Source organism: Gorilla gorilla, chromosome 3 (assembly GCF_029281585.2).
Source record: "Gorilla gorilla gorilla isolate KB3781 chromosome 3, NHGRI_mGorGor1-v2.1_pri, whole genome shotgun sequence".
Taxonomy (NCBI): Eukaryota; Metazoa; Chordata; class Mammalia; order Primates; family Hominidae; genus Gorilla; species Gorilla gorilla.
Window position 1 is genome coordinate 93,365,438 of NC_073227.2, and position 20,919 is coordinate 93,386,356.

Consider the following 20,919-nt stretch of genomic DNA (forward strand, 5'->3'; position numbering starts at 1 on the left):
TTATGTTAGAACCTTTTTTCTTTTACATGCAATCCATTATATATTTCAAACCATATCTTCTATTAATTTATTATTAGAAGAAGATATGCACTAATCTTAAATAAATTATTTTTCTTTTATATCCTCTTGTAAACTAAAGTTAAAAAAAAGGTTACCTGATGACCTTGGAAACCAGACCATCACATAATTATGATTAATAATCTATATTTAGCATTTTATTTTTTAAATGTGAACTTTAATTAATTTAAAACTGGCTCAAGACTTTGCCTAGAGACAAAGCAGTCTTTCATGGTTTAAATCTCTGAAAGTTAATGTTTTTAATTATGGCATAATTCCAATGAAAAAACCATCTCTCTTAAGTTTGGGACTTACCTGTGCATCAATATCAATGGCAGGGTAGATAGGAAGCATGGCTGAAGGAGAGATGATAGGACTTGGAGTTGGAGTCTGAGGTTGGGAAATGGATGCAGCAATACTGTGGGTAGGAGTGTTTGACATTGCAGATGCTCTTCCACTGACTGCTGTTGAACAAAATAACTGCACTTAATAAGGATGAAACATTGTTAAGTAATACTAAGACATATTCACTCAAAAATATTTAAAGACTTCTTAAAACAATATGTCTACAGGAAGACTACTATAGCACTAATAACTAATTTTCCTGCTTATTATTCACTGATGACAGTGTAAAATTGTAATGTATACTGAGTAACTCATTTTCTAAATAATAGTCCAACTGAAAAACAAATTCCCCTGTTATAAGCAGTCGTAAAACCTTAATTCAAAATAACCCTGAAAACAAAAATGTTTATGTATTAAATATAAATGCAAATGGAAACTTGTCCATTATATCTTAATTAGAAAAGGGATCAAAGGTAAAATAGCCAAGATCAGAAGGGGGAATATGTGGTTTTTACTTGCCAATTTCACACCTTATATTCTAGAACTAGTAAAATTAATATCACTGTTGGGGAGGGAGAAATCTCACTATGCAATCATTTAAAACACCGCCATACTGTTTTACTAACTGCAGACTGGGATATAGTAATATTCTGCATTGTAGCCCTCTGGATGACAGGATATTCAAATATAAAAATTTATCCTCACACAGAAGTGTAGTTGCTCATGTGAAAAATTATTCTGAGGGAGCTAAAATGCTCACCAGTGAATCCAGCAATCACACTGACTTAAGGACAAAATTAAAAGATTAGGGTAGAAATAAATGTATGCATACAAACATTCTTCAAATATGGATTACTATTATTCTAAGTATGATGTTGCTGTGATATTATTTTCACCAAAATATGCAACTTAAGAAAAGGCTATTCTGATCAGTACTTGAAGTGGGAGGACTCCAAATATGCTGGCATAGGATATACTGTAGATTCAGCTGAGGGTACTTTATTCTCTCATTGCCTTATTTCTGGAGTTGATAGGTGAACATCATCTCCCCCAACCCCATTAAAAATGTTATAGTATTAAAGTATGGGCATTTATCTTTGACTGGTCAACGGTACTGTGGATGTGTATTACCAAAGTAGTTATCAACTACATCAGACAGAAAACAATCATGATTCACAACTGGATCTGAAACCAGGCAAAAGAGATTATGATCCTGTCAAGAATAAAACTGAAATTGATCTTATTATAACAATTATAAACATAATTATGAATTAAGAAATCTATTTTACATGAAATCCTTAGTTCAGGCACAAACATACACTATACATTATAGCAACACACATTCTATAATTATACATTTTTAAGTCCACTTAAAAGCCAAAGGAAAAACAAAGGAGAAAACCAAACAAAACAAAACAAAACACTGTTTGAATCCTTAGGGATCCAGACCAATAGAAAAGGGCATATACTAATATATTAAATTGATAATCTAGTGATCTGGATATTGTTACTCCATATTGATAGTTTTGTATGTTACGAAAAGATCAAGATAATTTAAATGTACATATTGTTGATATAAATTTCAAAATCATATAAAATCTAGAGCTCTTAAAATTGATTCCATATCTCCTTTGATTGGATTTTCACAATAAAAATGCTAAATACAAAAAGTAGCTTAAACAGGATGAACACCAGTCTGTCCGAATCACTAAATTTTATTTCATAATACTAAACAGGTTAAAAAAAATCTAAGTTTTATTGTTAAATGACTAAATTATAATTTACATTTCAACTGGAATATTTTCTTTTAAAGAATCTACCAAAATTACAGAGTTTTTTTTTTTTTCTTTTAAGTCAAATTGGTTGTTCTTATCACCTCATCTAAAAGGAGACAGGAAAAATCAATTATCTCATCATTTCCTTCGGGGTACCTATAAAATTGGTTTACTAAAATTAAGTAACTGTCAATCACACATCCATTCTCTACAACTAAAAGAAACAAATGTAAAATATGTAGGTACCTGAAGGAACCCTGGTAAAAATCTTTACATGTGGGGCTTCATTTTAGTGTTAGATTTAGAGAGGGAGAACCACACATCAGAAAAGTTTTAATGTCAGCATAGAAAAAAGGGAACTTGAGATGATAGCAAAGGCAAGGTGTTGAGACAGGTTAAACAGGGAGCTGATTCTGGTTTGGCAAGTGTGAAGAACAGGAAAGACAGACGATTTTGGTCAGCAAATTTTATGGTAGAAGTCTAATAAATGAAGGCTAAGAAATAAAGAGCAGGGGCTGTGCTAGAGGGAGGAAAAGAAGACGATGAGACTAATGAGGCTGTAATATACTTTAAACCCCTAAGAAAGAAGTGGAAATCATCATTAAGCAACTGAAAGGATACATCCTACCACAGAAATTTAAGATTGAGGCTGCAAAAGTCAGTGCATGAGTATATGTGCATGTGTGTGAATGTGCACATGCCTGTTGTCAGGGATGAGTTGCAGGTAAGTAGCCAAATGTTTTCAATCCTACTCTTCCTCCTTCTGGCTATGTTTCTCTCCCCATAGAAATGAGCATAATAAAAAAGTAAAATATTTTTGTATTATGACAAGCATCTGTCATATTTCCTAAAAAGTTATATGCACTTAAAAATTTTTTATACAGAACACTGAGAATACACAGAATTGTTGTTTCATGTATGAATCAAAAGAAAAGATACTTTACAAACTTCTGATAATTCTGATCAGCATACAAAACTGTACAACTAGCAAATCATTGTTGACAACTATGCATGCCCAAGCACATCAGGTAAACTCTGATATTATATAAAAAAATTTTTTTTAAACAACCATTACTATGTAATGCCTATTCTTCATTAAAGTGGATACGTAATATTTAACTCTATACATTCTTTAGTAGTTTCACATGATAGAGCACTATTACGATCTGAATTCATATGGACATAGTATCAAATTTAGGGTTAATGGTTACTGTGCTCCAACTTTCACAGGATATTTAATAATTTTAAAAGTTTACTCTCAATTATTATAATCAGCTAGTCGTGATTAGTAGTGACTTTCAACTCTATAGAAAAATTTTGCACTCATCAATAAGAGTCGTACATTTCTTACTAGTAATTATTACTAGCATTTTTCCAATGTGGTTATTTAACCCTTAAGACTAGCAGAAATTTTCATTCCACATGTTATAACTACTGAGGTGCTATTAAAGGCGGACTAGCAAACTTCACAGATATTTTTAAGTATAAAATCTATCTCAGCTGGATTCTTAGTGTCTGAATGTTACCTAAATATCTAAACACTATACAGTTTAGTTTTCTATTATCCATTTAAAAGATGAAACTTAAAAAAAAAAAGCTCATCATATTTAATGCTACTGAAACAGTTTTTAAATTAGAAAAAGTCAATCATCCTCTAAGTACAGATGAATGAATAAAAAAGGGGAAGAGCTCAGATGGAAGTCACCAAAATTCCACTGTTTATTCCTTTCATTTTTCTGTTTTCCTTCCTTTTCAAATTTTCTTTTTTTAATGAAGCAAATTATCCTTCTCAGTACAGCATTCTTATGGTTCACAACCCTATAAAACCTCATCCCATTACTTTGTTACAAAACACAAAAAATAAGTACCAAAAACTAGAAGCATTAAAACAATCTTCTAAAGTATATCTTCTTGTCAATGAAACTAGTTATAGTGGAATAAAATTTATCTGGCTACACATCTAAAAATATATCATTTATGATACTTTCAGGGGGGCCACACCTTCTCATGATACAGTTAGAAAGAGACTACACATTAACATTCACAGGGGACAAAATCACTTACATACAGTATAATTAAACCCTATTTGGTTTTGAACTTTATTAATTTTGTAAAAGTGTTTTTTTTTTTAAATATCCATCAGGTTTGAAGTCTGATCCATTAGGATATAAAGTATTTCTGTTCATAAATAAGCTTCCTGATGTGTCCTACTAGTTTTGCACTTCAACTTCTATCAATTTCCCAGTTTATTGGTGTGAATACAGAAGCAAAATGCCAAAATTCAATCTCAGTATTCTGAACTTAAAGGAAAAAAATGAAAACAAAAACAAAAATCAAACATCAACCCCACTACTGAAAAACCTAGATTCTCAAGCTACCAAGCTAAGCCAGAAAGCTTCAGTCATTTGTACTGAATGAGCTAATCTTTAATTTGACCTGTATCCATCTGAGAACTTCTGAGATTGAACTAATACTTCTAAAGCTAGACATGAGTCAGTCCAAAAATAGTTCTCAAGTTGGGTAACGGCAAAAAATTTGGGTACATTCTTACTCGCCTTAAGCAAATCATATTTGATACCTGCTCATAACAATATAAACCCACCTGCCATGATGTCATCCAGCGTGTCATTGAGGGTCTGAGCAGGGCTGGCTACCATTAACCCTTGTTGTGTTTCTGTCAGAATTCCTTGCCCCAGCCCTGCCAACTGTGCTTGGCCCAGTACTGGCTGTCCAACTATCACTCCTTGCAGTTCTGTAAGATTTGCGATGGACCCTGGAGGCAAGGGACCTGCCGCCAGAGGCAAAGCTTGAGGCATCGCCAGAGGCTGGATTGGTGCAAAACCCATCTGAGCAGCAGTCTGCTGGGGTTCATCTTTAAGTAAAACAGGATCCACTTGCTGTAACCGTGCATAGTCTCCCTCAGAAAGCTGCTCTCCAACTCCAACAGGAGTTAGTAATCCCAGGTGTTGGCAAGACTGTTGCTGCTGTTGCTGAAGTTGAATTCTTTGAGCTTTAACCTCTAGATACTGCTTTTTTAGCTGCTGCTGAGTTTTCAGTTGTAACTCTCGTTCTACTTTCTGTAGTTCCTCCAAAATCTTTTGTTTCTTCTGAATTTGTTCCTCCCTTGTTTTGTTGAGCTCCTCGATCTTCTCCTTGGTAAGTTGGTCAGCATGAGCCAGTTCCAAGGACTGCAGCTGTGCATTCTTTTCTATGGCTTCTTTTATCCTCTGTTCCAGTTCTGTTAACTTTCCCTGAGCCTCTTCTACAATGCTCTCTGGAGACTGATTGGTGATGTAACCCTGTACATCCTGGCTGTTTGCTGGCAAATGGCTGCTGGACTTTTGTTTAGAAGCAGCTGTGTGAAAAAGAAACCCCCTCAGAAGTGCACATGAATGGCATCCTCATTACAGAGTTACTGTTGGGAGGTTTAGTGCCAACAGTTATGCACTAAATAATCATATCCATAAAAGGTGAAAATGCACTGTTAAAAAATTAAAAACAAATCCACCTTCTTTTTCACAAATATAAAATGTATGTATTTTATGTGCAAAATCTTTGTAAATTAATTTCAGAATCTTAAAAATATCACATGGCTTAAATTAGACAATAGAGGAATGCAGGTTTGTGATATCTAAGTGTGCAATTAAAGTAACATCTAAGGCTATGTGTAGATATTTTATATGGTCATAAAGATGTTAAAACTCATCATAAGAACAGAACAATAATGCTAAATTATTAGGGTGAAGAGAAAACAGACCTCTAAGTCAGGTTTTTTCACATTTCATAGTCTGTGCCTTTTAAACACACAACACATACACACAAAAAGTACCCAAACCACTAAGAAGTAACAAGAAATTAAAATCTGAGTAAAATATATGTCTTTGTTGGGGCCTACCATCTTCAAGACTAATAGAGGCAAGATATAAATTCACATATTCACACAGCTATCTGGCCAGTAGAGAATTGGGATTCAGTTTCCCTGGAAGAAAAGATGCTGGACTATGCCATCCACTGTATCTTCTGACAGCCAGGTGAATAGACAGATCTGGCTATAGGTATAGCAATCAATTGTTTGCTATACCAACTGAAAAAGGTGCCAAGGCTCTAGGTTGATAGTAGTGACTGAAAAGAGCTGGTGAAAATACTTAGCATTCTTGTTCATAAAAGAGTATACGTAGCCAAAAACCAAAAAATAAAAACTGCACTGTTTCTTCAGGTAAAACTTTTAAAAAGAAAAACTGATTCAAACCGGTAGGTATAAAATGTTTGGGGACATTACTTAAGAACACACATGGTGTAACATACACAAGTCAAATATGGACCTCAGAATTCTAGAGAAATAAACAAGCATATCTCAAGTAACTGAATTATTGGTTGAGAAAAGGTATCCCAGATCAGATATAAAATCTATATTAAGCCAGTCATTCTAAAATAAATTTCTAATATTTGATACATCTTGTTAATTTATGCCTTTATAACTGCAGAGATTTAAGTAAGTAATTTATAAAAATATTGCTCAACTATACCCAGCTTAACATTTTACATGAATAAAAATTACTATTAAAGGAAATCATGGATAATCAGAACTGCATCAAAGATGAGCATCTGAATTTCTCATGCTAAAACTTCTAATTGTAGCACAAATTAGTGCTATTAACTATTTTTTTCTCCCAATAACATGCTTTTATCATGGGTTAAAAAAATTTAATAATGCCAACTTAGTAAACTTCTTTGTTTGTAGAAATAGCTATTTTTTGGTAATCTTATTTTTACCTGGACACCAAGTAAGAAACAGTCTTTAGAAGTATAACTGACCTTTATTCCTGATGGGAAGAGTGGTGGCAACATTGGCAGGTGGTTTGTCAGGCTCCTGAGGTGGAACAACCATGGGCAGTGCTTGAACTGGTACACGAGGAGCCTAAGACAAAGGACACTAAGTGACTATTAGTGTCCTACACAATCCATTAAGTAATATGCTCTAAATAAAGAATAAATTAGAGATTTTTTGAAAATATTTTTAATATGTCATCTTAGACAATGACATATTTACTTAAAATATGTTGGCACCAAATTGTTTACCATGACATTTTTTAGTAGGCTTTGAATTCAAGTTGTGACCTTTAAAAGCTAAAGCATAATCATTTCATCTAGGATCTGAATATTGTACCAGATGTTCATTAACTGTATCAAGTACATATTTACAAACAGAACTACATATTAGAACAAAAAAAAAACCCTAATTTAAACAGAAACTATAAGCGAAAGAATTAGGATAAAGAAGACATACCATAAAATGCTTTAATTTTTAAAATCTTACCCTATTTAAATCGTGGGATGGGGGAGTTAACTGAGTGACATCTGGTGGAGGGGCTGAAAGCAAGTTATTAGGATAATCCAAGAGATAGCAAACAACACTTGTATGGCCACCTTTTGCTGCTTCTATCAACATAGTTGAGCCATCCTAAAAGAGTGAATATGGAAGGGGAAAAAAAGTGAAGAAAAATAAGTTAGTTTACAGAATCACTTAGGAAGATAAAGCCAACAGGTCCCAGACGCATTAAAATCATAGGTTTGGTAAAGACCACTTCAAGTGAAAAAGGAGAAAATTTACACTTAGAATGCCATTATGAATGGAACTTGTACATGATATGTTGTAACAATGACCAAGAGAGAAATACTAATTCACAATTCTGCACAAACATTTGAGTTACATACTTTCAAACGGTGAGTAGGATCTGCCCCATGAGCCAAAAGTAGTTCCACCACTGCCAGATGACCCCCTGCACAAGCCAGGGACAGTACAGTATGGTCATTATTAGCTGTGGTTCTATTCACATTCGCTCCTAAAACAGAAAAGGCATGGAAAATCATATTAGTAGAATGGTTTTTCTTAAAATTATGGTAAATTTAAAAATCATGAAGAGTAGAGAAAATAGTATTATGAGGCTCCACATACCCATTACCGAGCTTTAATGATTATAAACACAAGGCCAATCTCATTTCACAAATATCCTACATTAATTCTCCTCTCCCATCTTGGATTATTCTAAAGTAAATAAATCCCAGACAAACACGATATAATTTGAAAAGGTTTCAGTATGCACCAGTAAAAGATACCAAAGTACCCATTACTCCTAATAACTGTATTAAAAGTAAAACATGAAGTTTTATTTGTATTTTAAGTTCTTCAGTAGAAAATATGACTGAATAAAAATAAACTATACTGCCCTCTATGGGCTTTATGTAGAGAATAAACGCTAAATAGAAAGAATAGTACCATTTTTTTTCCCATTAGTAAATTCCTGACAAGGAAAATAGATAATTCACCCCTATTCCCAAATAGGAATGTGTCCCTAATTTATTCGTTTGTTGTTTTCGTAGAAATGGGGTCTTGCCATGCATGTTACCTAGGCTAGTCTCAAACTCCTAGGCTCAAGTGATCCTCCCGCCTTGGCCTCCCAAAATGCTGAAATTACAGGCATGAGCCATTGCACCTGACCTCTATCCCTAATTTAGATTACTGTGCTAGGTAATGTGGGAAATGGAAATAAAACAGCAGAAAGAAAGTGAAATCAAACTCATTAAAATTAACCAATGAGAGGGGACAGCGATTATGTACATAATGCTATATATTCATAACAGTATTCTAAAGCTTATCACCAGTGCATGTGAAAATGCTGAAAGTAATTTCACCAGTAAGTTATTTCAAATTTTCTTTACCTATAAACAATTATAAACTTGAGATTTCGTTACTATTATCATAATGTGAAGAAAATGGTATATTATTGCCTTTTAAAATTGTATATGGCCTACATCTTTTTTTTGTTTTGAGACAGGTTCTCACTCTGTCACCCTGGCTGGAGTGCAGTGGCACAATCATAGCTCACTATAATCTTGAACTCCTGAGCCCGAGTGCTTCTCCTACCTCAGCCTCCTAACTAGCTGGCACTACAGGTGCAAGCCACCATGCCCAGCTAATTTTTTAATTTTTTGTAGAGACAGAATCTCACTGTGTTGTCCAAGCTAGTCTTGAACTACAAGACTGAAAGGACCCTCCTGACTCGAGGTCCCAAAGAGCTGAGATTACAAGGGTGAGCCACCACATCTGGCTTCCTCTTTCTTTTATCAATGCAGAATCAAAAGTAAAATCTGTAATCTCTTATACTTAAGAATATGATGAACTCTGAATTGAAAACTGTCTCAACTAGAACTTTCCTAGTAAGCACATAAGAAACAATTTAAAGAAAGTAATAATATACTCCCTTTTATTTTATTTGGCCATTAAGGTCTTTGGTATTCAAACTAAAATTTCTGATCATGAATGAAAATCCTCATGCAATTTGCTATATTTGTCACATTTCTATTGTGAACATTTTTTGTACTATATTTATAACCAGCTCCCTGTATTTTATAAAAAAGGAAACACAGAAGCAGGGAAATAGTAGAAATGTTACTTGCCACAAACTTTTTTAGTGGCAGAAACATCATAAAATTCCAGGTTTCAAGAAAATGCTATAGTACATGAACACAGCAGAGTTTGTTACCTAAATCCTCAGTTTTTACACAGAGAAATTTCCCTTTCCTTTACATGTTTCACAACAAGTGTGCTACTTGGTATGACAATTATTTCTAGTTTGAAGCTGGTCTGTGCATGGCAGGATGTTTATCAACTATCCACTCAATCATTAAATGTCAGTAGCATCCCTCCTCATATGATACCCTCTTGCCTTCAAAAGACCTTTACCCTTAAATCTCTAAATGAAGGCAGGGGTAGATACCTTTCAAAAAAAAGACAACTGTTTTATACAAACCTACCTTTACTAATTAAGAACTGAACAGTACAAACATGACCAGCTCTTGCAGCTTTCATTAAAGGAGTTCTTCCACCTTCAGATTCATGTTCCTGTTTAAAAAAAAAAAAAAAGACTTGACATTTAATTGCCAGTGAACAAGTATTCTTTTTCATGGAAATCAAAAGGAAAATAATTGGACTGATTTCTGAATCTAAATATTTAAATATAATGCTTTGAAGCAAATTAAGAAATATACTTTTAAATTTAAAAATCTCAAATCATAAACATGTTCTATGGAAATAATTTTAGTATATGTGCTGCCAAAGTGAGCACTGGAAATAATTTTAAATTTGAAGTTATAGTCACGTGATCATGATGCCCTCATCTAAACACATCTGAGTAATTTGTCCTTCTCTCTACACAATGAATTGCGGTACCTGAATATGCATGTATGGTACTCTAGCATGGCCTTCTCCGAACAATCAGTATAATGAGCATTATCCTCATCCACTCCAAGTTATTTTCCTCTTATGAGTGTATCCCATCTCTATGAATTTCAGTAAGTACATCATTACCATCTCTTTACAGACTTCCTATTATCTCTAGTTTCCCTTATACAAAAATGATAACAAACTTTTCTAAAACCATCAACTCTAAGATGTTACAAGAGCTTTTTGGGTCCCAAAAGGATGGAGACTCTACTGCATACTTATGATTACTAAGTAATCAAGAACACTACTGGTGAAATTTTCAATCTTAAAAAAATAAAGATTTGAGAAAAAGTATCTTTTGTATGGCATTTTTTATTTCTTTTTTTAAAAAGCCTTCACGATGAACAATTTCTGATTTTTCTCTTAAGCCATATCCTAGGTTTTTCTAATTGCCATCAACTAACCAAGTACTAAAGATTTCACTGCTGTATGTTTCAGAGCCATTGTGGCAAACACTAGGAATACAGTTCTTACACTGAAGAAGCTCTAAGTCTAACAAGCTCGAAGCACTTATTATATACGTTCTATTCTAGTTAGTTGTGTGCTTATGTCTCCCTTGTTAGACTTAGTGCTAACACTAAGTGGCCCCAGCAATAATCTAATTCAACATTCTCTTCTCATAAATGACAAAAGAAAGATTAAATTATAAGTTATTAAGTTTATAAAATTAATTACTGAAGGGGGGGCTTGTTGCTGCCTGCACATGAATTTGTCATAAACTGTGAAGGAAAGAGCACAGTTGCTTATTAATCTTAGAATCTCGGGGCCATAAACATATGGGTGCTTACATTTTAACTAAAATTGGCCTTTGGATGTCTTATTCCTTTTACCCTGCAGGCTAGACTGGAAGACCACCTATTCTACCCACACACAGTTGCTTCATGCTTTCTTACCCCTCAGGCTTCACTCATAACATTTTTTCCAATTGAAATATCTCTTTAGCCACAACACTGCCATATCTATCTTTCTAAACTTTAGCCATCCCCAAAATAATACATCAGATGACTGCTTTACCTTCTGATCTTCTTTACTCTGCATTTTCACTACAACATCTCTTATAATAACCTCAGTATTTGTCACCTATTATTTTTTCTGAAATTATAAAGTACTTGAGGGAAAAGTTTATTATTTATGTTTTAAACTCTTTTATTATTTAATAATGTTCTGAATATTGTAGGCATAATTTATTTCCTAAGCAATACTGAAATTCCTCTAAGCCACATTTGCCTTTTTATATCAAATCAGAAAAGCTTCTAAAAATAGTTAATACCTAAGGGAAAACCAGTCTGCATTAATATTTGTAACACAAAAATTTCCTTTTTCTATGGAAAATGAGGGATAATGCAGTGAATAACCCTATTAAGGATGGACACTAAACAGTGTGGAAAAAAATGTGACTAAGTGAGAGAAAGAATGGCAAAAAAATAAAAATTAAAAAACCCAGTAAAACTGAAGGTAAAGAAATACCTTTTGTCTAGACTCTCCATAATTTAAAATTAATTTCTTATTGTTAAATATTAAGATTTAAAAAGTAACATAGCTTACCAGATCTGCGCCTGCCTGAAGTAAGACATCTGCTACATCAGTATGACCATTTTCACAGGCATATGTTAGTGCTGTATCCCCTGTTGCTGTTGTTGCATGAACGTTAGCTCCTGTAGTAGTGTCAACAAATAATACATAGACTTAATAAAGGAGCCATAAGACATATATGACGAAAATAAAAACTTCTAGATAAGTCATACCTCCTCAAGTTAAACAAATTCAAACTTTACTCATTTCTAGAAACAGAGAATATTGTAGGCATTAAAAAAATTACAAACAAAACTGGTTGAAATTAAAGCTGCAGATACTTCAAACAGCAGTAAGGTAAACTGTTCAGAATACATACAAAGGTATATCACACTTTTTTTAAACTCACACATTCAGTGTATCATAGCATCGTAAAAATATTTGCATTATGACATTTTTACTTAAATCATGTAAAAAACTTCTCCCAAATGCAAAAATGCCTACCTGCAGCTAATAAGTATTTAACTAACTCCAAATGACCCTCTTGAGCAGCTTCCATTAAAGGGGTAGAACACCCTAGTTCTATATCGGCTCCTGCCTTAATTAGAAAGTCTGCCACTTCCAGAAAGCCTCCACAGCAAGCCAGAGTCAAGGCAGTTTCTTGAGTTTCTTCTGTCTGTGCATTGATATTTGCTCCTAAAATAAAGATTCTAATTATTTAAAGAAAGTCATTAATTTATTCCAAAGATATGAAAAACATGATTGTTTCTTAATAAACTGAATCTTTAAAATGAACATTTATATTACTATAATAAATAAGAAAGTGCCTCTCTCCTAACTCCTAAGGCAGTTAAAAATAAAAGTAAATAAAACTATTAAAATCACATCCAGATTTGATGTACCACAGCTGGAGTAATATTTACTCAGCCAGAAGGTACAAGTCAGGTGATAAAAGAACTCAAAAAAATAAGCTACATCCTCTCATTATAGTGATTCAAAAATGATAAAGATACTGGTGATAATGATGATGATGATGATAATAAAAATCTTAACATTCAATAAGCTCTATTTCCCAGGCAATATCAAAGCATTTTACAACTTATTTAGGTATTATTATTATTATTATTATTAGTTCCATTTTACAGCTAAGGAAACTGAGGTTATTTAACTTATACAAGGTCACAACATTATTGTCATCAATACTACCACCATCACTATAGCTAGCACTTAACAGGCACTACATGACAAGCACTGTTCTATTAGCTTTATACACACGTATTAACTGTCACAACAACCCTACACGAGAAAACTGAGGCACAGAAGGTTAGAAACTTGCCTAAAGTTACAAAATTGGCAAGCAGTGGAGTTATGATTCAACCTAAGAAGTCTGCTCCAAAACCTATGCTTTAAAAATCATAGTCAACATTACTTCTAAATAAAAACGAAAGTTTTTTTAAAAGTGTCATTCCTCTTAAATTTGCCCAGACAAAAACTTTACTACTGAAAGAAAAATAAAATCACACTACAGAGATGGGAGATTACTTCTAAACTGAAGATATCTTAACATATTGAAGTAATTGTTTCACTTTTCCCAAAAAAGAAGTTTATGTGCTGAGCCCCTTGGCAGCTTCTAATATGTGTGCATTCTTGCACTCTCATCAAGTTAGTCTTTACTGCGTGGTTTCCCATACTGTTTTTTAAAACATCAGATCTATTAAATATTTATTAGTAGGTATTCTGCCCCCAAAGGAATACATTCTCTTGATTTATTACCTTTAGAAATGTTGGCTCTTATATTCCCCTATTTAACTCACAAGCCTTGCCAACACCAGTTCTGTTTTTCGTTCACATATAGCACATGATGTCTCTGAAAGCTCTATATGAAAGAAGTTTCTTTGATTTTGTTTTAACACAGTATGGGAGCCATTTTCACAATAAATACTTTATCACTGGTTTGTGTAATAGCTCATTGCAACTCTACTAGAAAGGTGAAATACTAAAATCCAATTTTATAAAATTATACTCTTAGGTTTTACACATTTATACTTTAGTGTCTTGATAGATATGGTTACCTTGACCAAGAAGTAATGCCACCATTTCTTCATGTCCTTCTCGAGCTGCTTCCATCAATGGTGTATAACCTTCATCATTGACCTCTTCCAGGCTAGCTCCTCTTTCAATAAGTAAAGCCGCAAGTTCCACATGCCCACCACATGCAGCCAAAGTTAATGGTGACTCAAATGAATCAGCAGGCATGTTCACTTGGGCACCGCTGTCAAGAAGTAACCTAGCTACTTCAACATGGCCATCCTAATGATAATACAATTTAAAAAATTAAATCAGCACCATTAAAAAAATCTTGAAAAATGTGGACTTCTCAATTACTATACAATGAAGTTTATCTATCTCCACTCAAAAAGGAATAGAGCTACATTTAACAGTTGAGTAAATCAGTATTTATTATGCACTGCCTATATTCTGTTAACATAGAAGAGGGAAATAGAGATTGAAAATATAAAATAAGTAGAAACATGATACCTTCAATCAAGAAGCTTATTAACCATTAGAAAAAAAAAACAGTAAGTATGTGAAATAAGAGACTATAGTGAGACCAGATAACATCAACACTACATGGTACAAACTTAAATGCTAAAAGGATAAAGTTTAGAGAGGAAAAGAAGAATTTTCATAAGAATCTTTAAGGATAAGCAAACTTTTGATTAGTTAGAAAAAAATGGAACCCTTTTTGGAGAAGTCGGGGAAGGATACATGCTGTGTTAGGGGAACACAATGCGTACATGGTACTTTCTATATTGTTCATCGCCCAAGTACCAGTGAAATTAAGAAAAGGGCCAGGTGTGGTGGCTCACGCCTGTAATCTCAGGACTTTGGGTGGCTGAGGAGAGAGGATTGCTTGAGCCCAGGAGTTTGAGCCAGGCCTGGGCAAAATGGTGAGATCCCATTTCTACAAAAAATACAAAAATTAGCCAGGCGTGGTGGTGTGCACTTCGTCCCAGCTACTCGAGAGGCTGAGGAGGGAGGATCATTTGAGCTCAGGAAGTTGAGGCTGTAGTGAGCCATGATCATGCCACTGCACTCCAGCCTGGGAACAGAGTGAGACCCTGTCTCAAAAATGAATAAAAAAAGAAAAGAAAATTCTATAGTCTGTCTTCTGGTCAATTTTTCCCACTGCTTTCCTAATTACTGGCAACTTCAAGGCCCTCTTTTCCCTTCTTTTTGTCCTTCAATAATTTTTCTCCATCTATATGTTATCTCCTAGACATAGTCTTTCAAACATGCCATGCCTATTTTTGCCTCTATGCTTGTCACATTACACAATTTTAATGTCTTACTACTTTTTTTTCTTTTTCAATTTGTAGAGAAGACTCTAATGTCTTATTAGTTTGATTACTTTGCTATTTCTTCAGTGCCGAATCTTCTTCCTCGATAGTGAACTCCCACATTTCCTTTAAATCCTAGTTTAAAAACTCAGTATTATAGCAAGTCTTTCAAATGTCTGGCCCCTACTAGTATCTTTCACTTATAATATTTATTTCCAGTGCATGTTGGCTAGACCTACAGATTATTCCATTTTAATTTCTTAATCTACACACAGGCCATTTCCTCAGTAGGGGGTGGCAAGAATGTTTAAATTTCCTTATCATGGGGAACTTTTAAAACTGTTACTGTTAATACTATTAATGTGTTTTATGCCCATTATCTCATTTAATCCTCACAACTCCGGAGAAAGATATTTTCCTCATTTTACAGATGAAGAACTCAAAAGCTTAGAAAAACTTTTATTTGTTAAAAAAAAATAATTTGCTAAAGCAAACACTAAGATGGCAATAAGGAAAACAACAGATAACTCAAGTCTTAAATGGCTACCTCATATTTTAAAAAATAGTAAATAAAATTTAACATCCTTTCAATAATTACTCTCTGAAGGGAAGATGAGACAAGAAACTTCAGATTCTTTGGGGGCCCTTTCTACCGCTGGCATGTTCTCCTCATAAATTTTTCTATGATATTTTGGCCCATTTCTGTGTCATAAATAAACAAAGATACAAAGGTTTAAGAGTACTGTTATGAGCCATTCCCGAATACAAACTCTAAAATTCAGCTCTTCAAAAGACAATCTAGGGCTCAGAAAAGACCTCGAGAGAGGGGAAATTACGTAACATAAATTAGGCTCTACTTTTAAATTTTTGTTTAGTCAATTTATTGGTTTGAGGTATGTTATGCTTATTAATAATGTACATACTCTGAATTATATTTCCTTTTTTCTTTTTTTAACATTTTTTTAAATAGAGAGGGGGTCTTGGTATGTTGGCCAGGCTGGTCTTGAACTGCTGGCATCCATTTTAATTTGTTAATCCAATCCTCCCACCTTGGTCTCCCAAAATGCTGAGATTACAGTCATAAGCCACCATGCCTGGCCGTATTTTCCTATTTCATATCCTCAACCAATCTTTACAAGAGTGACTTTGGTATAGTTATATGAGACTAAGAAAATGCAGGTAGCATTGTAAAGCTTCAGAAAGTAACTTTAATAGAAGTTAATGTTGTACAACTGATTCAATAAGGTTCTTTCTGACAAACAGAATCATAGCACCCATTGGAAAGGCATTCATTGTATACTACTCTGTCTCTCCCTGGTTAATATATAAACATATTTGACATATTTCACCAATCTTACCATGCAAGCCTCCATCAGAGCAGTGTGCATTTCATCTGTTTTATGCTCTTGATCCGCGCCTGCTTCCAAAAGAAATCGCACCATCTCTAAGTGTCCTAAACCAAAAGTGTACAAGATTACTTGAAAATATTTTATTATTCCAAAATATTTTTTAAAATTATAACATTTTGAAAAGTTATATTTAACTTACAGCATTAAATTTATAAGCATAATAAAGTCAACTAGAAGCCACCCTCAACTGTAGAACACAAATTATACAAGTGATCTTGCTGTTCTACCCCTTACCCTACTGCCCTATAAACTGCTGCTTCTAGAGTCCCTGCTAGAGGTGAACAAAGATGCCATTAAAATCCAACACCCAAAATGTTCCCTCTACAACCTTTTAAGAGCCCAGGCATGTTATATAGTTATGTTATATATGCTACGGAATAAATCAGTGTTCATGAACTAGTAGCCTGAGATAATGATCAGTCAAGTTATTTCTGTGAGAAAATGTATTTAAAGTTCCAATACCTAACTCAGAAACATTTTAGGAAAAACCTGCTTATAAACTGGGAACTGTATGTATAAAAATATTCTTCAAACCACACCATTTAATTTATATTTATATATTTAATTATAATATAAACATGTACACACATTGATGCAGTTTCAAACAAACCATATGCTTCAGTTCATTTAAAGATACAAGTGGTTAAAAAGCAGATGATAAATTATAATTTAAAAAAGACTTCAGATCCTATGCAAAAAACAATAGAAAAATTATTTAATTTTTTCCAGCTTTATTTGGAATGAGCTACAATCAATTCTTATTCAACTGGGAGGCGGGAGAAGGACAGATAGTGGAGTCACAGGTAAACAATTAAACAAAATTTACTTCGGTAAGTAAGTGTAGTATCTGCCGCGTCTTATATTTGTCAACTACCTACCATCCCTTTTCCTCTCTGTCATTCTCCCCTCCCCAAAATCCACATTAGTGCTCAGTCTCAGCCTGACTTCTCTCTCTTCCCTAACTCCTCCTTGTCAGTCTATATCCTACGAAACCTCACCAGAAAGAGAGGAAGGGAAGGGGCTCCATGGATATCTGGAAGTAGCAGAGATGTTCTCCACCAGCTCAGTTTGCTATCCAGCTTCTAATTAAAGCCTGCAAGCCCCAACCTCAGATCCCCGTTTTGGATAGCAGGGTGGGGCTACAAGCAAAGGCGAGAGGGCAGAGTAGTTACATGCAGCCCCATCTCAAAGCTCTCTGGCCAGCAGGGACTCAGTAGTGAAATGCAGCCAGTACTGGGTTCAAAAGTATTTGTGAGAACGGGAGAGAGCCACCCAATCAACCCACCCCAAGGCTTACCTCCTCTCCTCCCAGTGAAGATCAGCCTCTGCCTAATTATAAACAGGATTGGGGAAGGGAACTAAGGGACCTCAGCTGTGCTCCCTATCTGAAAATCTATTAACATCAGATAATCAAAAGCACTTTATAAATAAACCATATTTTTCAAATTTAAGTTAAATTTTAGTCTGTTAATCCAAATATATAAGGATTATTTTCATGTTTATAAATGAAATTATTCCAAAAGGCATCACACAACCTTGGCTACTCTTATATAGAACAAAACAACACCAGGGCCAGAACTAGGGTGAGGAAATCAAAGTGCAGGGTGCAAAATTTAAGGAGCCACTCACATGTAAGCTTGTGCAAGTGAAAGGTTAGTCACTGAGAATGAGTGCCTCCTTAAATTTTTTACTAGGTTTTGCAAAAGCTTTTTCTTGATGCCTAGGGGTCAAGAATTTATGACGTAAATAATATGGGACAACTATATAGACAGATGACATAAAACACAGAAATGAGTGGCTAAACACAAAATTGTATGACTTTTTTTTAATAAAAAACTTCCTTAATAAAAAATTTTCTTAATTTACTTTCTTAAAAAGTAAAACACCTTACTTTACAGCCATTTATCTGTCATACATGTGGAGTCTAAAAAATGTTCAGCTCTGTGGCTGTGTTTTAACAATCTAGAATATAGAACATTAATTATCTACAGACCAAACATCTTTCCAGGCAATTGTCCGGTCTGCCAAAGGAGGGCATTTTCTGTACTATCAATATTTTCAGGTTCATTGACATCATTTAAAATACCATGTACCCCTTCATACCAAGCAAAATCTTCCCAACATGCAAAGCTATTATACAGTTCATATTAAAAGAATTGTTTCTGATAAAACAATTAGATCAATTAATACTCATTTTTCAGTGACAATATTTATAGTTAAATCTATATTTTAAAAATTTAAATAGTAAACAAACTGCAACACTGCAAACACTTATTTAACCTTTAATTACATACTATATACTATCGTTTTATTTTTTAACTTAGAAACAAGATTACATAAAATAATTATAATTTCACATATTTAAAAACTTTGTTTTAAGAAAGGTTTATACTGTACCTTTGTAACAAGCTAAGGTAAGGGCACTCTCTTTAAATTCATTAGAATGCGTATTAATGCCAGCCCCATTTTCTAGCAGCAATCTGGCTACTTCCACGTGTCCAGCACTTCCAGCTTCCATAAGAGGGGTATGACCATTTTCATTATGGTCCTCAATACTAGCACCAGATTCCAAGAGCACCTTTACAACATCTACATAGCCTCCAGCACAAGCATATGTAAGTGCTGTATTGCCTATTTTAATTAGGAAAAATAAAAAGACATTAACATAAAACACCAAAATAAATTAAAGTGCTAATTTACATTAAGAAAATGGAAACAGAAGACAACCATAATAAATATTAAATTACATATACATATATGTAAATATATATCTATATATAAAATTCCTTTCCTACTGCATTTTATCTTTCTGAAATCAACTCCCTATTCTCCTTTTCCATTTAAAATCAAAGTCAAATACATGTGGAAAATCATATACACTTATCCAGACTGGGGAGTTGTAAAAGAACTGGGCAACTCTGCCCCAGAGCTAAGTTTTACCTTAAGATGAGAAAAAAGTTGTTTTAATGTTTATCAGAGAAATGCTTCACAAGCTTTTTTTTTGATTTTAATGTTTCTAACCTAAAATTACTCATCATATACATACTTTATACTCTACCTTTTAATCATATATGTTTTCATTACAACTTCAAATACTAGTTAACTGATCAAATTCAAATTTCTAAATGTGAATTTGAATTCAATAATTTCTAAAACATTCTTTTCTGCTGATAAAAATTTCCCATGTTACAAGAAAAATCAACCTTCTGGGTAAAATAAGAATTTCTAAAAATCCCTTCAAATCAGAACATGACCTTAAAAAACATTTAATAAATTTGAAAAATCTGCATGAAGGAAATGCACAAAATATTTCCATGAAATTTTAGAATTTTTACACAAATCTATCTAGGCCCAAATTTGAAAAAAATACATATTTTAGACTAAAGTTATGCTCTTCTTCAGGACACAATGTTTTCACAATATTTTTTCTGTGGGCCACAATTTAGTAACAGTAGGAAACAATGAACTATCCTTTTGTTCCACAATCGTTTGGTCTCCCTATCTTCCCATTCCTCTCCTAAAAAACTGGAAACACAGATTTGAGCACTACGGCCCACACGTCTCAATTTCCAAGACAGTGGTCCGTCTAACTGGGTCAGTGCTTTACTTTTATCTTAAAGAACCTTAAAAGGCCAATTGCCCTCATAAACAAAACAGGAAGAATATCATTCGAAATATATTCTATATACTTCAAAACTCATACACAGATGTGTGAGAATATGTAGCACTTCTAAGAAATAAGAGAACTGAAAAATTGGCACTAAACATCACTTTCATGCAAAATCATTATTAGCAAATGATGTTACTATGTAGTAAAACTGAAAAAAAAATGCATGACCTGTTGAAGACTGTGCATTAACATCTGCTTTATGAGCTAGCAGCAACTTCACAATTTTGACATGTCCTCCATTAGCAGCAGCCATTAAAGGTGTAATGTCACCTTTGATTCCCCTATCTTCCACATTTGCATGCATTGCCAACAAAACCTTATGAGAGAAAAATAGTTTAAAAAGATATTAGGAAATTATCGTCAAAAAATTTTGAACACATGTATTTATATAACGTCTACCTAGTCATAGTAAAAGAGCTATAAGCACACAAAATTTATCTAACAAAACTATTTATTTGTTGAAATAATCCTAATGGTTGGAAGGATTTATTTTATTATTTCCTTAGTAAGCAAGCCAGTTTTTAAA

The 20,919-nt window shown here is 33.7% G+C and overlaps 1 protein-coding gene across 6 annotated transcripts in view; it reads right to left on the minus strand.

Annotated features, from left to right (window-relative positions):
- ANKRD17 (ankyrin repeat domain 17) overlaps positions 1-20,919 on the minus strand; it is a 187,773-nt gene that overhangs the window by 59,997 nt on the left and 106,857 nt on the right. For 4 of the 6 annotated variants that reach the window (XM_055385086.2, XM_031009948.3, XM_004038802.4 and 1 more), the window contains 12 exons: positions 20,562-20,709; positions 19,121-19,354; positions 16,673-16,767; positions 14,046-14,283; positions 12,478-12,669; positions 12,007-12,116; positions 9,993-10,080; positions 7,893-8,020; positions 7,495-7,638; positions 6,993-7,095; positions 4,780-5,532; positions 373-521 (listed from right to left, as the gene is read on the minus strand). In XM_055385086.2, coding sequence (XP_055241061.1) covers positions 373-521; positions 4,780-5,532; positions 6,993-7,095; positions 7,495-7,638; positions 7,893-8,020; positions 9,993-10,080; positions 12,007-12,116; positions 12,478-12,669; positions 14,046-14,283; positions 16,673-16,767; positions 19,121-19,354; positions 20,562-20,709 — 2,382 coding nt within the window. The remainder of the gene's footprint in view (positions 1-372; positions 522-4,779; positions 5,533-6,992; positions 7,096-7,494; positions 7,639-7,892; positions 8,021-9,992; positions 10,081-12,006; positions 12,117-12,477; positions 12,670-14,045; positions 14,284-16,672; positions 16,768-19,120; positions 19,355-20,561; positions 20,710-20,919) is intronic. The other 2 variants (XM_031009950.3, XM_031009951.3) reach the window with 2 other exon arrangements.